The sequence below is a fragment of the Schistocerca piceifrons genome, chromosome 1 (assembly GCF_021461385.2).
Source record: "Schistocerca piceifrons isolate TAMUIC-IGC-003096 chromosome 1, iqSchPice1.1, whole genome shotgun sequence".
Taxonomy (NCBI): domain Eukaryota; kingdom Metazoa; phylum Arthropoda; class Insecta; order Orthoptera; family Acrididae; genus Schistocerca; species Schistocerca piceifrons.
The window spans coordinates 532,450,586-532,464,777 of NC_060138.1; the positions used below are offsets into that span (position 1 = coordinate 532,450,586).

The 14,192-nt window shown below is 39.3% G+C and overlaps 1 protein-coding gene across 1 annotated transcript in view; it reads left to right on the forward strand.

Annotated features, from left to right (window-relative positions):
- Window positions 1-14,192, forward strand: part of LOC124798892 (ras-related GTP-binding protein C) — a 103,396-nt gene that overhangs the window by 67,509 nt on the left and 21,695 nt on the right. The window contains exons 3-6 of the mRNA XM_047262427.1: window positions 1,520-1,748; window positions 6,300-6,477; window positions 9,133-9,269; window positions 12,297-12,439. Coding sequence (XP_047118383.1) covers window positions 1,520-1,748; window positions 6,300-6,477; window positions 9,133-9,269; window positions 12,297-12,439 — 687 coding nt within the window. The remainder of the gene's footprint in view (window positions 1-1,519; window positions 1,749-6,299; window positions 6,478-9,132; window positions 9,270-12,296; window positions 12,440-14,192) is intronic.

Here is a 14,192-nt window from a genome sequence, read left to right on the forward strand (position 1 = left end):
CCTGGTACAGAAGCAAATAACCAGAGCCACTTCCTCATCCCCCACAGAAGAACCACAAAAGTGCCCCACTTGTGACAGGATACTTTCCGGGACTGGACCAGACTCTGAATGTGGCTCTCCTGCAGGGATACGACTTCCTCAAATCCTGCCCTGAAATGAGATCCATCCTTCATGAAATCCTCCCCACTCCACCAAGAGTGTCTTTCCGCCGTCCACCTAACCTTCGTAACCTCTTAGTTCATCCCTATGAAATCCCCAAACCACCTTCCCTACCCTCTGGCTCCTATCCTTGTAACCGCCCCCGGTGTAAAACCTGTCCCATGCACCCTCCCACCACCACCTACTCCAGTCCTGTAACCCGGAAGATGTACACGATCAAAGGCAGAGCCACATTTGAAAGCACCCACGTGATTTACCAACTGACCTGCCTACACTGTGATGCATTCTATGTGGGAATTACCAGCAACAAACTGTCCATTCGCATGAATGGACACAGGCAGACAGTGTTTGTTGGTAATGAGGATCACCCTGTGGCTAAACATGCCCTGGTGCACAGCCAGCACATCTTGGCACAGTGTTACACCGTCCGGGTTATCTGGATACTTCCCACCAACACCAACCTATCCGAACTCCGGAGATGGGAACTTGCTCTTCAATATATCCTCTCTTCCCGTTACCCACCAGGCCTCAATCTCCGCTAATTTCAAGTTGCCGCCACTCATACCTCACCTGTCATTCAACATCATCTTTGCCTCTTCACTTCCGCCTCGACTGACATCTCTGCCCAAACTCTTTGTCTTTAAATATGTCTGCTTGTGTCTGTATATGTGTGGATGGACATGTGTGTGTGTGTGTGTGTGTGTGTGTGTGTGTGTGTGTGTGTGTGTGTGTGTGTGTGCGCGCGCGCGCGAGTGTATACCCATCCTTTTTTCCCCCTAAGGTAAGTCTTTTCGCTCCCAGGATTGGAATGACTCCTTACCCTCTCCCTTAAAACCCACATCCTTTCGTCTTTCCCTCTCCTTCCCTCTTTCCCTCTCCTTCCCTCTTTCCCTCTCCTTCCCTCTTTCCCTCTCCTTCCCTCTTTCCTGATGAGGCAACAGTTTGTTGCGAAAGCTTGAATTTTGTGTGTGTGTTTGTGTTTGTTTGTGTGTCTATCGACCTGCCAGCGCTTTCGTTCGGTAAGTCACATCATCTTTGTTTTTAGATATATTTTTCCCACGTGGAATGTTTCCCTCTATTATATTCACATTTTAATGTCATATTTTTCTAGCACTGTCAACAAAGCTATGCACCAACAATGTGCAATTTTCATCTGCAGTTGCATTGTTATGGCTACATTCTTAGTTATTTTTGCCTTGTACATTCCTTTCAGAAATATGTAGTGTAGAAATTCTGAACATGTTTTGTTCTGTGACCAAGTAGGTTTAGCATAATGCTCTTGGAAAAAAAATTTGAAAACTAACATAAGTAATTAGTTACTTTGACAACTTAATTTACATATTATTTTATTTTGTTGTAGGAGTGGTAAATCTTCAATACAAAAGGTGGTCTTCCACAAAATGTCACCCAACGAGACACTGTTTCTGGAGAGTACAAACAAGATCATTAAAGATGACATTTCAAACTCAAGTTTTGTGCAGTTCCAAATATGGGACTTTCCTGGTCAGATTGATTTCTTTGACCAGTCATTTGATTCTGATATGATATTTGGAGGGTGTGGAGCTCTGGTTTTTGTTATAGATGCACAGGTAATGTCATTATTTGTAATTGCTTAGTAAATTTGAGAGAAAATGCAGAATGTATGATTAATAGTGTATTTCATTCTATGCTTAAATTAAAAACAAAGATTCTGTGACTTACCAAACGGGAAAGCGCTGGTAGATAGACACAATAAAAAAACAAACACACACACACACACACACACACACACACACAAAAAATATCAAGCTTTCGCAACCCACGGTTGCTTCATCAGGAAAGAGGGAAGGAGAGGGAAAGACGAAAGGATATGGGTTTTAAGGGAGAGGGTAAGGAGTCATTCCAATATGTGTGTGTGTGTGTGTGTGTGTGTGTGTGTGTGTGTGTGTGTGTGTGGGCGCGTGCGCGCTCTGTCCTTTTTTCCCTCTAAGGTAAGTCTTTCCGCTCCCGGGATTGGAATGACTCCTTACCCTCTCCCTTAAAACCCATATCCTTTCGTCTTTCCCTCTCCTTCCCTCTTTCCTGATGAAGCAACCGTGGGTTGCAAAAGCTTGATATTTTGTGTGCGTGTTTGTGTGTTTTTTTATTGTGTCTATCTACCAGCGCTTTTCCGTTTGGTAAGTCACAGAATCTTTGTTTTTAATATATTTTTCCCATGTGGAATGTTTCTTTCTATTTTATTCATTCTATACTTAGATTGAAATATCTTTATGATTGACACTTCATTTAGTTGAGTGATAACAGCCTGTAATTATTTTTGAAACTCCAAGTGCTCACTGTGTTGCCTGGTTTGCAGGCACATATACAGTGTTCAGTGTGGCTTCCTGGAACCAGCAACTTTGCCCATCGCCCCCCCCCCCCCCCCCTCCCACCACCACCACTACTACAACCCATCAATCGGTAACCTGCCTTACAGCTCTATGAAGATCTATATGACTTGGTGCAAATAATCATTTCTTATTACATTCTAAAGAAAAAAACCACCAGTAACAGTTACAATGGTAACCCCCCTCCCCCTTGTATTTTTTCAATGTGGCACAGACCTCAACAGTATGCTTCGTTACCAGTCAATTTCCCTACCACACCCAAATTTTCTGCTTTAACATTCATTGGCTTCACCAGTTCACAAGCAAATTGTCATCTTCCAACCTGACCTAGACCTCAGACTGTGCTACAGTTCAGTCTGTCACCAAAAATCTGCATAGATGAATTAGTCTTCAAGCCCAGCTGACATAATCTGCCTCTCTGAACATCATGTGACCACTGGTCTATAACTTTTAAGTGTTACAGGGTTTAGCTTAGCATCTCACTTTTGTAGATCAGAAATGGAGAAAGGAGCAGTTGCCACATTCATCAGGAACTGTCATAAATTTAAGAACATAGACATTCATAAATGTTGCCTAGAACAGCATATGGAAGCATGTGCAGCAGAAGTAGAATTTCACAAAAAATCCTTCACTTGAGCACCTGCAAGTAACTTTAATCTGTTCATAAACCACCTTGAAGCTGCACTGGCCCATTTAACAACCAAAAACAAATAAATAGTGGTTGCTGGTGATTTCAGTGTAGATTTCCTTAAAGACTCTCCCAATAAGAAATTATTTGAGTTAGTGACATTATCACTGAACTTAATTCCCACTGTAAAGTTCCCCACTAGGGTAGCCAATTGCTCACAAACAGCCATTGACAATATCTTTATAGAAAAGTCCAACGAACAAAATTATATTACAAAATCAATAGTCAATGGCCTCTCAGACCATGACATGCAGTTCCTTCTGTTAAATGTTAAAACTGAACATGATATAAAATCTGTTAAATCTGAGCTCAAAAGGGTAATCAATAAGCCAAAAATTGATTATTTTAGGACACTCCTCAGAGACATTCACTGGATTGACATTTACAGTGCTCATGGCATGAATGAAAAATATAACACTTTTGCTAATAAAGTGCTTATCTTATTTGAACACTGTTTTCTCCCAAAACTAACCAAGATTAGAGCAAAGTCTACAAAGAAGCCATGGATTACTCAAGGAATAGGGGTATCTTGTAAAACAAAAATACGACTATCTGTCAATCTGAAATAGTTCTGATGTTGATGCTATGCCACATTACAAGAAACACTGCAAAATGTTGAAGATTGTAATACGAACATCACAGCAAATATACTACAAGGAAAAGATAGTCATATCAGATAGCAAAATAAAAGACAATATGGGATATAGTGAAGGAGGAGACCGGTAGAAACAGACACGAAGAGGGACAAATAGCATTAAGAGTAAATGATACATTGGTGACAGATGTGTATAGTGTTGCAGAACTGGTACTGAAAAGATGGGGTTGTCAGGTTCTGTAGATGCTGCTATGGAATACCTCAGACCAGACATTTCAAGTAACTTCCATAATATGAATTTGACCCTCACTACCCCAGCAGAAATAATGTCCATCATAAAAACTTTAAAATCAAAAACATCTAGTGGATATGATGAAATATGAACAAAGTTAATTAAAGAATGTGATTCTGAGTTAAATAACATATTAAACGGTCTGTGTAGCAGTCGTTTATCAGTGGAATATTTCCTGAATCGTTGAAATATGCTGAAGTTAAGTCACTGTTTAAGAAGGTAGATAAAGAAACAGCATCAAATTTCCATCCAATTTCATTGTTGCCACCATTCTCAAAAATTTTAGAAAAAGTAATATACAAACGGCTACATAACCATCTTATCTCAAATAACATACTGTCAAAGTCACAGTTTAGATTTCTAAAGGGTTCTGATATTGAGAAGCCTATCTACACTTACAGTGAAAATGTGCTTAATTCATTAGACAAAAAATTGCAGGCAACTGGTATATTTTGTGATTTGTCAAAGGCATTTGACTGTGTAAATCACAATATCCTTTTAAATTAATTAGAATATTATACTGTAACAGGAAATGCTGCAAAATGGTTCAAATCTTATCTCTCTGGCAGGAAACAGAGGGTGTTATTAGGAAAGAGGCATGTATCAAGCTATCAGGCATCATCCACCAGGGAACTAATTACATGTGGGGTCCCACAAGGTTCCATTTTGGGACCCTCACTTTTTCTTGTGTATATCAATGACCTTTCATCAGTAACATTACCAGATGCCAAGTTCGTTTTGTTTGCTGATGATACAAACATTGCAATAAATAGTAAATCAAGTGTCGTCATAGAAAGATCAGCTAATAAAATATTTGTGGACATTAATCACTGGTTCCTAGCCAATTCTTTGTCACTAAACTTTGAAAAAACACACTAATGCAGTTCAGAACTTGTAAGGGGTGTCCCACGAGTACGTACCCAACATATGACAAGCAGATAGAAGAAGCGGACAATGTTAAATTCTTGGGATTACAGCTTGATAAGAAATTCAACTGGGAGGAGCACACCACAGAACTGCTGAAGCGTCTTAACAAATGTCTATTTGCAATGCGAATTCTGTCAGACATAGGGGATATAAAAATGAAAAAGCTGGCATACTATGCTTACTTTCATTCCATAATGTCATATGGGATTATTTTTGAGGTAATTCATCAAGCCAAGCTAAAGTTTTCCGGGCACAAAAACGTGCAGTAAGAGTTATATGTGGTGTGAACTTAAGAACATCCTGCAGAAGTCTGTATAGGGAACTAGGGATACTTACTACTGCTTCCCAATATATTTATTCCTTAATGAAATTTGTCATTAAAAATATATCACTTTTTCAAACCAACAGCTCAATTCATGGAATCAATACTAGAAATAATAAAAATCTTCACAAGGATTTAAAGTCACTTAGTCTTGTACAAAAAGGTGTGCATTATTCAGGAACACACATTTTCAATAACTTGCCAGCAGCCATAAAAAGCTTAACAACCAATGAAATTCAGTTTAAGAGAGTCCTAAAGGATTTATTGGTGGCCAACTCCATCTACTCCATTGATGAATTTCTCAGTAAAACCAACTACTATAACTTCTGCACAATTTCAGTGCAGTAATGTGTTCATTGTAAGTGTGTGTGTGTGTGTGTGTGTGTGTGTGTGTGTGTGTGTGTGTGTGTGTGTACAATCTAACTTCTGCACCATTTCTGTGCAGTAATGTGTTCATTGTATTATAGTAGTTGTATTACATGTTTATTACCTAATAAATAAATAAAACTTTTTTATTTTAAATTCGGTGCATTAGTATTTATAAAATGACTCTTTCATATAGTGTTCATTAAAAAATGATGATCATTCCATTTGGGACCTGTGGAATTGTGCATTAGCTTATTTGTTTTAGCTGTAAATATTTGTCATGTATTGTTGTTTTTCTGACATGTTCTACATCCTGGAGGACCTCCTCACTATGGATCAATTGGAATGAAAGTAAATCTAATCTAATCTAACCTAACCAAAGTCTGTGTTCATGCTTCACTTAAGTCAGACACTTACTTGTGATTCTTCTTTGTGTTTCATTAGCACTTCAATTTTTACAATAGGTTTGAATATTGTAACTGTTAATTTCAAAGTGTATTTTTTGTGATCCTCTCTGTCACATTTCCAGTAAGAATGATAATGTTTGAATGATTGTAAGCTTAACAGTGTTTATTCATTTCCAGGATGATTACATGGAAGCACTGATGAAATTAAATCTTACTGTTACAAAAGCCTTCAAAGTTAATCAGAGCATTAAATTTGAGGTTTTCATTCATAAAGTAGATGGATTGTCAGATGATTATAAGATGGAAACACAGAGAGATATTCATCAGAGAGCTAACGATGATCTTGCAGATTCAGGTTAGTAATATGCTGAACAAAAAAGCTCATAAATATAATGTGAAACTATCTGTTTTTTTTCCTCCATTTGTTAGTTATATTCTGCAATATACTGTTCACTACAAAACTCACTTCAGGTAGTTGCTTTTTAGTACAATTTGGATGGTAAAATATGGAATGTGTACACTAATTATATTATCTGCAGTGTTTGTCTTTGGTTCTAGTGTAGGGTTTATGGTGTTTATATTTACAGGGGAAGATGATGAACAGTATCTACCATTCACTGGTAAAAAGTATGTTTTCATAAATTGTTGATGGAGTACAGCAACCAGCCACAAATTGGATTCAGATTACTTTATTAAAAAAGTACCCTTCTGGTTTTGAATTTACAAGGTTCATCATCTGATGACTTTCGTGCTCTCATCAAAACAAATTATACAATGGTTTACTGATTGGTTGCCCTAGGATAAACAAATATTCACACTTACAAAACTGTCATGTAGATGGTTGCACTACAAATTTGTGTTAGGTAAAGTGTTCATCTGTATTTTATAATGAAAGGCAATGTGTGTTACGATGAAAATGTGAATGTCTTTAGAACCAAATGTGCCAGGTGGACATTTCATATAAGTTACATTCTAACACATCTGTAGTGCCCCCATCTTTGTTACACGTTTGTGACTGTGTATTATTGTTTATTGTAGGGCAACTCACCAGTAAACCAGTGTATCATTTGTTCGGGCAAAGGCATAAAAGCCATTTGATGATGATTTGTATAAATTTTAAATCGGTAATTGTACTTTTTGAATACAGTAAGCTGAAACCAACTCGGGGCCCGTTGCTGTACACTGCAACAGTTTATTTCATGTAACAGCCACAGTCTCCTACCATGTCTTTATTTGACAATATTGCAATAATTTTACAGACTACCAGGCATACACATTTGTTTTATGACAAGGAAATTGCAAATTGTGTGTTGTTTATTTACAACATAACTCATATTTTTGCACAAAAAAATTATATAATCTCTCTCCAGTTAGTATCTGTAATTGAAAACCATATGTGCAATGGGACCTTCTAAATATCATTATAATGTGCTGGATCTGATTTAGGAATAATGGATATGAAATACGTGCAGATTTCAAAAAATGCAAGGTAAGTTAGGATTTAATGCCCATTGACATGGAGTTCCCTAAACACTGACTTTCAGATTCCATTTTTCAGCAGTTTTTCTCCAGTGACTGTGGTTAGTAATTCATTTACAGGTCATTTTTCAATAGCAGCAGTGCAGTTCAACATTCTATAGACTCCCTTGTGATGCATTGCCACAAGCTGGGGTGCATGCTGTGTGGATATTGGTTAGTGTCACTGGCTGGCATGCTGCAGCTCACTAGCTTAAACCCAACCACCAGCAATTGTACATACCATCCTCTGCCGTCATCGTATCGGCCATACTACTAGATGGCCCATGGTTTTTTACTCTGCAATGAGCTGCCCCCCCCCCTCCCCTCGCCCCCTTGTATTTGCAGCCCCCCCTCACAATGATCAATATTTTGCTGAACTGCTTTCGCCGTTTGGCCCTCTGCACTAAATATGCCCCTCCACCTTCCTTGTCCTGGGTGTTGATGGATATCCCTCACATGGTTATGTTCGTCCTCGTCCCCTACCCCCCATCCCTCCCCCCTCACTTACAAAAGTCAGGTTTAAGTAGCTGAATTTCTCTCAAGAATTGAGGTCCCTCGGTTTGATGTTGGCGTTGGTTATGGGACCGTGCTCTTGCCTCCACACTTGCCAGGTTCTCCCCACCCTTTTCCCTGCATTTTGTCTGGTCTTTTGTGCCATTTTGTTTTCCCCTTTCTTGTGTCTTCTTGCTCAGGTGTTTTTCCCATTGTGTCATGATCATGGTATGTTGTGGGGATCGGGAAGAGTTGTTGGTGGTGCTGGTGCCCCAACGTGCGTAGCATTTCTGGGGCACCACTACCCACCCTCTCCCATCCCCACCCCCACCCGACCCATCAAAATTCTTTACTCTTCCTGCTGCTGCCCCCATGACATTCCTTTTGCCTCTTTGTTTGTCCATTTTCCCTTCCCCGAGACTGGAATATGCTGTTTGTGTTGTTCCTCCCTTGGTTTCTGTCACCTGAGATGATGGGACCAATGACCTCGCTGTTTGGTCCTCTCCCCCAGCCAACCACCTACACACTGCCATAATTGGAATTCAGTTTGTTGGACAGTGTGTCAGCTTGAATGAGAAGCAGATTATTATTATTATGATCATCATCATCATCATTTACTTTTGGGACGTCTAAAAGGAAGAGATTATGCTAACAATATGATGAATCTATCCTGCATGAAAGCACAGATTAATTATATGAATACAGTGACAGCAATAAAACTGATGACAATGTCCCACAGAGCAGTCAGGAAGGTGTATTGTTAATGCGATCCAATCGCTGAATGTGCCAAGTGATGTGCTATTTTCGCTCTCTTGATTTTTTTGTGTTTTTCTGTCGCGTGTAGTAGTAGTAGTAGTAGTAGTAGTTGTTGTTGTTGTTGTTGTTGTTGTTGTTTTTCTTAAGTAAATTGATATTATGTCATTCATTTTTATCATTGCAATAAATATGTTACTAAGTTAAGCAAAATAAACTGCTAATTATGTTCCTTTGTGTATTCTAGGATTTGATCAGATTCACTTGAGTTTTCATCTGACTTCTATTTATGATCACAGTATATTTGAAGCATTCAGTAAAGTTGTACAAAAGCTGATTCCACAATTACCAACATTGGAAAATCTGTTGAATATATTGATTTCGGTAAGTAATGTGAAATGTTGTCTGTCGTTTAACTCAATGACTGCTTCTGCTTCTTGTTAGCAGAAGAAAGACAAAAAAAAAGTCAAATTTGACAGAAGGAGTGGTCTAAATCAGGATTAGATTGTGTTTCTCCATTTTGATCACACACACTGTTTAGTGCTTCAGTGCAATAAGGACAAATATATATTTTTGTCTTACTGATACTTAGTCATAGTGTGTGAAAACATTTGGAAAATTCCTGAGAATCTTAACAAAGCACCAAATGAGATTACAAAGTCTTCCCCCATCCCCTTCTTCTCCCCAGTACTTTCATATGATTGCCTGAACCAGCTTCTGCCATTCACTAACTTTTATTACATATTTGTAATACCTGTGATACCTTTATGCATGTCAAATTTCCTACAGCTCTTACTAAATAAAAACTCATTTACTGTTAAATCTTCCCTATTCACAATGACACCAGTCCACTTTTACAAAATCGTGCATACTGAAGGGAAAGATAGCTGAGAGTTCACAATGTTGTTTGTCAAGTGACCTGAAGTTGAAAATTGTTTCTCCAATAACTAATTTGACATTTTCAATTTACCTGCTCATCATTTATGCTAATTTTTCTGCCTCTTCTCTTCTCAATTCACAGTTTAGTGCAAGTTTCCCTTTTGTCCAGCACTTAGTTTTTTTTCTTTGCTCAGCCTGTCAATTTGTCTTCACAGAGCTACTGTTTTTAAATTAGAAAAGCTTTAGATTAAGAATGAAGATTTAGACCTCAGAAGTTAATTGACTTTGAGAAGTGGCAAGATATTGAATTTTGCAATGGTGTCCAGTTGAATTTCTTGTCAGACTCTCAGGCCCTTAAATTTGGTATTGTTGAGTCCGTGTACTAACAGGGATTAGACTGCAGATGTTGTCGCTGGAGTATACAAGAAATTTATTATACGGTCTCTGAACAGGCTCAAGTCTATCAATCTTCTTTCTCCACCATCCCATCAAGGTGAAAATATCCAATCTACGAACAGGTTCAAGTCTGTCAATCTGCTGCTTTCTCCACTATCCGAGCAAGGTGAAATGCCCTAACGAGCTTCTGTGTATACCTGCACTACTGTCAGAACCTTGTACTGTTGACATAGGACCCGCTGGCACTCATGGTCACAGTGATGTTAGGGTGCACTGAACTGAACTGTGTTGGCACCAGTGTCTTAAAATTTACATTACTTTTTTGCTTCAGTTTGAGGCTCAAACTGTGCTTTTCAATTGTGCTAAAGGATACAGTGGAAAGTTTCATGTAGAGAGCTCAGATTTAGTGGGGTTCTGTAGAGGTGGTGATTATTTAGGTGGCAAAATATCGTGGTATGCTATCTACCCCTATATCATGAACAATTTCTCTTTGTCCTGCTATACTATATGTGCAACAGATCTGAGTTCTGAATCATTTTTCTATTTAGTGAGGTCTCTGTGTTTTCCAACTCTTACTTCTGTATTTTGTCATATGGAGGAACATGCAGGTATTTGCTACCTACTTTATTCTGTTACAAACAGTATATACTCCCAGTTACTCACTTCTTTCAGCTTTCAACCACATTACAGTTCTTTAAAGTAAGGCTATCTAATGTTTAAGGCATTATTCATCAATAGTTACATCACCCAATCGTAATTTTGGTTAAAGGTCAAATTAAGTTTGAAATCATCTTGTGACCCATAACACTGGGTGAAAATTTTTTCTGTAATTAGTGCAGTGGCAGTGGTATTTGTTCACAGTTGATGAATGCAATGTTCATTTTGATTATTATTTATGGATAATTTATTAGTATGATGCAAGATAAGTAATTCGCAAACTAGATGTGACTATAAAACACACACATGAACTGTGACTTACTTTTGATGTAACACGTAAAAATGAATAAATAATGTAAAATCAAACAGTGGGAAATGTAGAATGGAATAGCAACAGTATGAAGAGGATAGATTGTTACTCGCCCGAGCAGTCTAAGGCGCTGCAGTCATGGACTGTGCGGCTGGTCTCGGCGGAGGTTCGAGTCCTCCCTCGGGCATGTGTGTGTGTGTTTGTCCTTAGGAATATTTAGGTTAAGTTGTGTGTAAGCTTAGGGACTGATGACCTTAGCAGTTAAGTCCCATAAGATTTCACACACATTTGAACATTTTTTTGTTACTCGCCATATAGAGGAGGCATCGAGTGGCAGGCAGGCACAGTGAAAAATGACTGCTAGGTATTATTAGCTCTTCGAGGAAATCCTTCATCTCTCTCTCTCTCTCTCTCTCTCTCTCTCTCTCTCTCTCTCTCTCTCTCTCTCTCTCTCTCACACACACACACACACACACACACACACACACACACACACACACACACACAGCACTGATGGGATAAGACATTTCTAGTGCTGGAGTGTGAATGAGGAAGGAGATAGGCAGATGGAAGGCAGGGACTAGCAAGGTTGTGGAAACAAAGGATATATTGTTGGATGAGTCCCTTCTTGCACAATACAAAAAAGTTGGTAGCCTTTTTCCCTATTCTACTTCTCTCCTCTCACCTTTGCCTTTCCCCTGCCCTCCCCAGTACAACCTCCCAGTGCTGTACCTAGCAGCTGCCGATCCTGTCCCCATCATGTCCCTGCATGCTACCCCCAGGCACCACTAACTTCCCTCCCCCTACCCAACCCATGCCTCTTCTGTACCTCCACAATCCACCCCAGCAAAGATTGCTGCTCACCTCAGATGCAATTAGGCCTTAGTACCTAGAGATGACTCTCTCTCTCTCTCTCTCTCTCTCTCTCTCTCCCTCCCCGTGTGTGTGTGTGTGTGTTTTCTACATCTGATGAAGACCTTAGTGCAATAGCTAATAATATCTACAAGCCTTTTTTCCCCACTCGACACCTCCTGTATGTGGTGAATAGCAATCTGTCCTTTTCATATCTTTAATAAGTAATTTTGTCATAAATGTTTTAGTGGGATCAACTTGTATAATATTGTTGTTTCCATTAAGTCTCGTTAGTTACTTCCTCATTTATATTACAGAATTCTGGAATTGAAAAAGCCTTTCTTTTTGATGTTGTGTCGAAGATATATATAGCAACTGATTCTTCTCCAGTTGACATGCAGAGCTATGAACTTTGCTGTGATATGATTGATGTTGTTATAGATGTCTCTTGCATTTATGGGTAAGTATTGCAGTTCTGTTAAGCAAATATTTGCTAACTACTCTGAGTAGAACAGATATGCGGGTTACACCTGAACTAATAAATGAAAATTTGTCAAACATTGAAAACTTCAAGCAGGAATATCAACAATGTAGGAAAAGATAAATTGCTACTTACCATAAAGATGACACATTAAGTTGCAGACTGGCAAAGTTAAGACACTTGCACATAAGTTTTCGGCCACAGCCTTCATCAGAAAAAGAGAAACACACACCATTCTCTCACCCAAGCAAGCATACCTCATGCACACATAACTACCAACTCTCTAAGCTTGGGCAAAAATGCAGCTATCATGTGGGGTGGAAGCAGCAATTTTGAGGGGACAGATAAGGGGAAAGGATAGCAGTGTACAGGTAGGGGGAAAGAAGAGCTGTCTGGTGGATTGCAGGGACCACAGTGCCAATAAGTACAGTGTCAGGAGATTGTGGGGCAGGGAAGTGGGGAAAATGGAGTGAAAAGGAAAGGAGCAGAAAAAGAGAAAAGATTGGTGGGTGCTTTGGCAGAAGACGGCAAACAAAGAGGATACGTTCAGGAGATAATATGTCTTACTGCATCAGTTTTTGTGCAGTACCTCTTCAGCCAGCTACAAAATAAATGGTGAAAAGCGTGGTTTGTTTGCCACCCTCTGCCAACACACCTGCCCTTTTTTCCCTGCTGCTATACTTTTTTGCTCTGTTTTCTGCACCTCCCTGGCCGTAAACGCCCTGACGCTGCACCTGTTGGCATTCTCTCCCCTGTACACTTTGCCAGACATTGTTCCTCTCTACCACCACGCATACACTGCTATCCATTCCCCTTCCCCTTCCCCACGCTCAGCGCGTGGGATTAGCCGAGCGGTCTAAGGCGCTGTAATCATGGACTGTGTGGCTGGTCCTGGCGGAGGTTCGAGTCCTCCCTCGGGCTTGGGTGTGTGTGTTTGTCCTTAGGGTAATTTAGGTTAAGTAGTGTGTAAGCTTAGGGACTGATGACTTAGCAGTTAAGTCCCATAAGATTTCATACACATTTGAACATTTTTTCCCCACCCTCCTCCAGACTGCTGCTTCCGTCCCACATGATAGTTGCATTCTGGCCCGAGCTGCAAAAGTTGGCAGTCATGTGTGCGTGAGATGTGCTTGATTGTATGAATGAATGACGAAGGCCGTGGCCAAAAGCTTATGTATAAGTGACTTTTCATTTGGCCTGTCTGCAGCTTAACGTAACATGAAAATTTGTGCCAGGATCGGGACCTAGAAAATGATTTACTGCTTTTCATGAGCAGTTGTTTTAACCTTTGTTATCCAAACATCCTGTGGACTAACCCAGCTCCTTGCTGTTACTTGATTGTTCCATTCTAATTTCCAAACTTGTAGATCTCCATACAGTTTTTTGAACAAATTATCATGTATTGCTTTAGATATACATTGATGAAGTCACTGCAATAAGTGACAAGATTCACAGACTTTTTATATTTTGGTCCTGTAAATATTTATTAATTCTGTATGTGGATTAATGCAGTCACTATTAAACTACAAGATATAATAATTCTTACTGTATCAATCTTTTACAAAATAAATGTGAAAAGTTTAGTTTTGTGGAGATGTGGTTGGTACATTTTGTTGTACAGTTCAGGGCGATTCTCCCAACAAATTCTTGTCTGAGATCTACCAATCCTACAACCAGTTTATGTGATGAGATCACCTTATATTGTTCCGTATGCATTGCATACTGATGCATA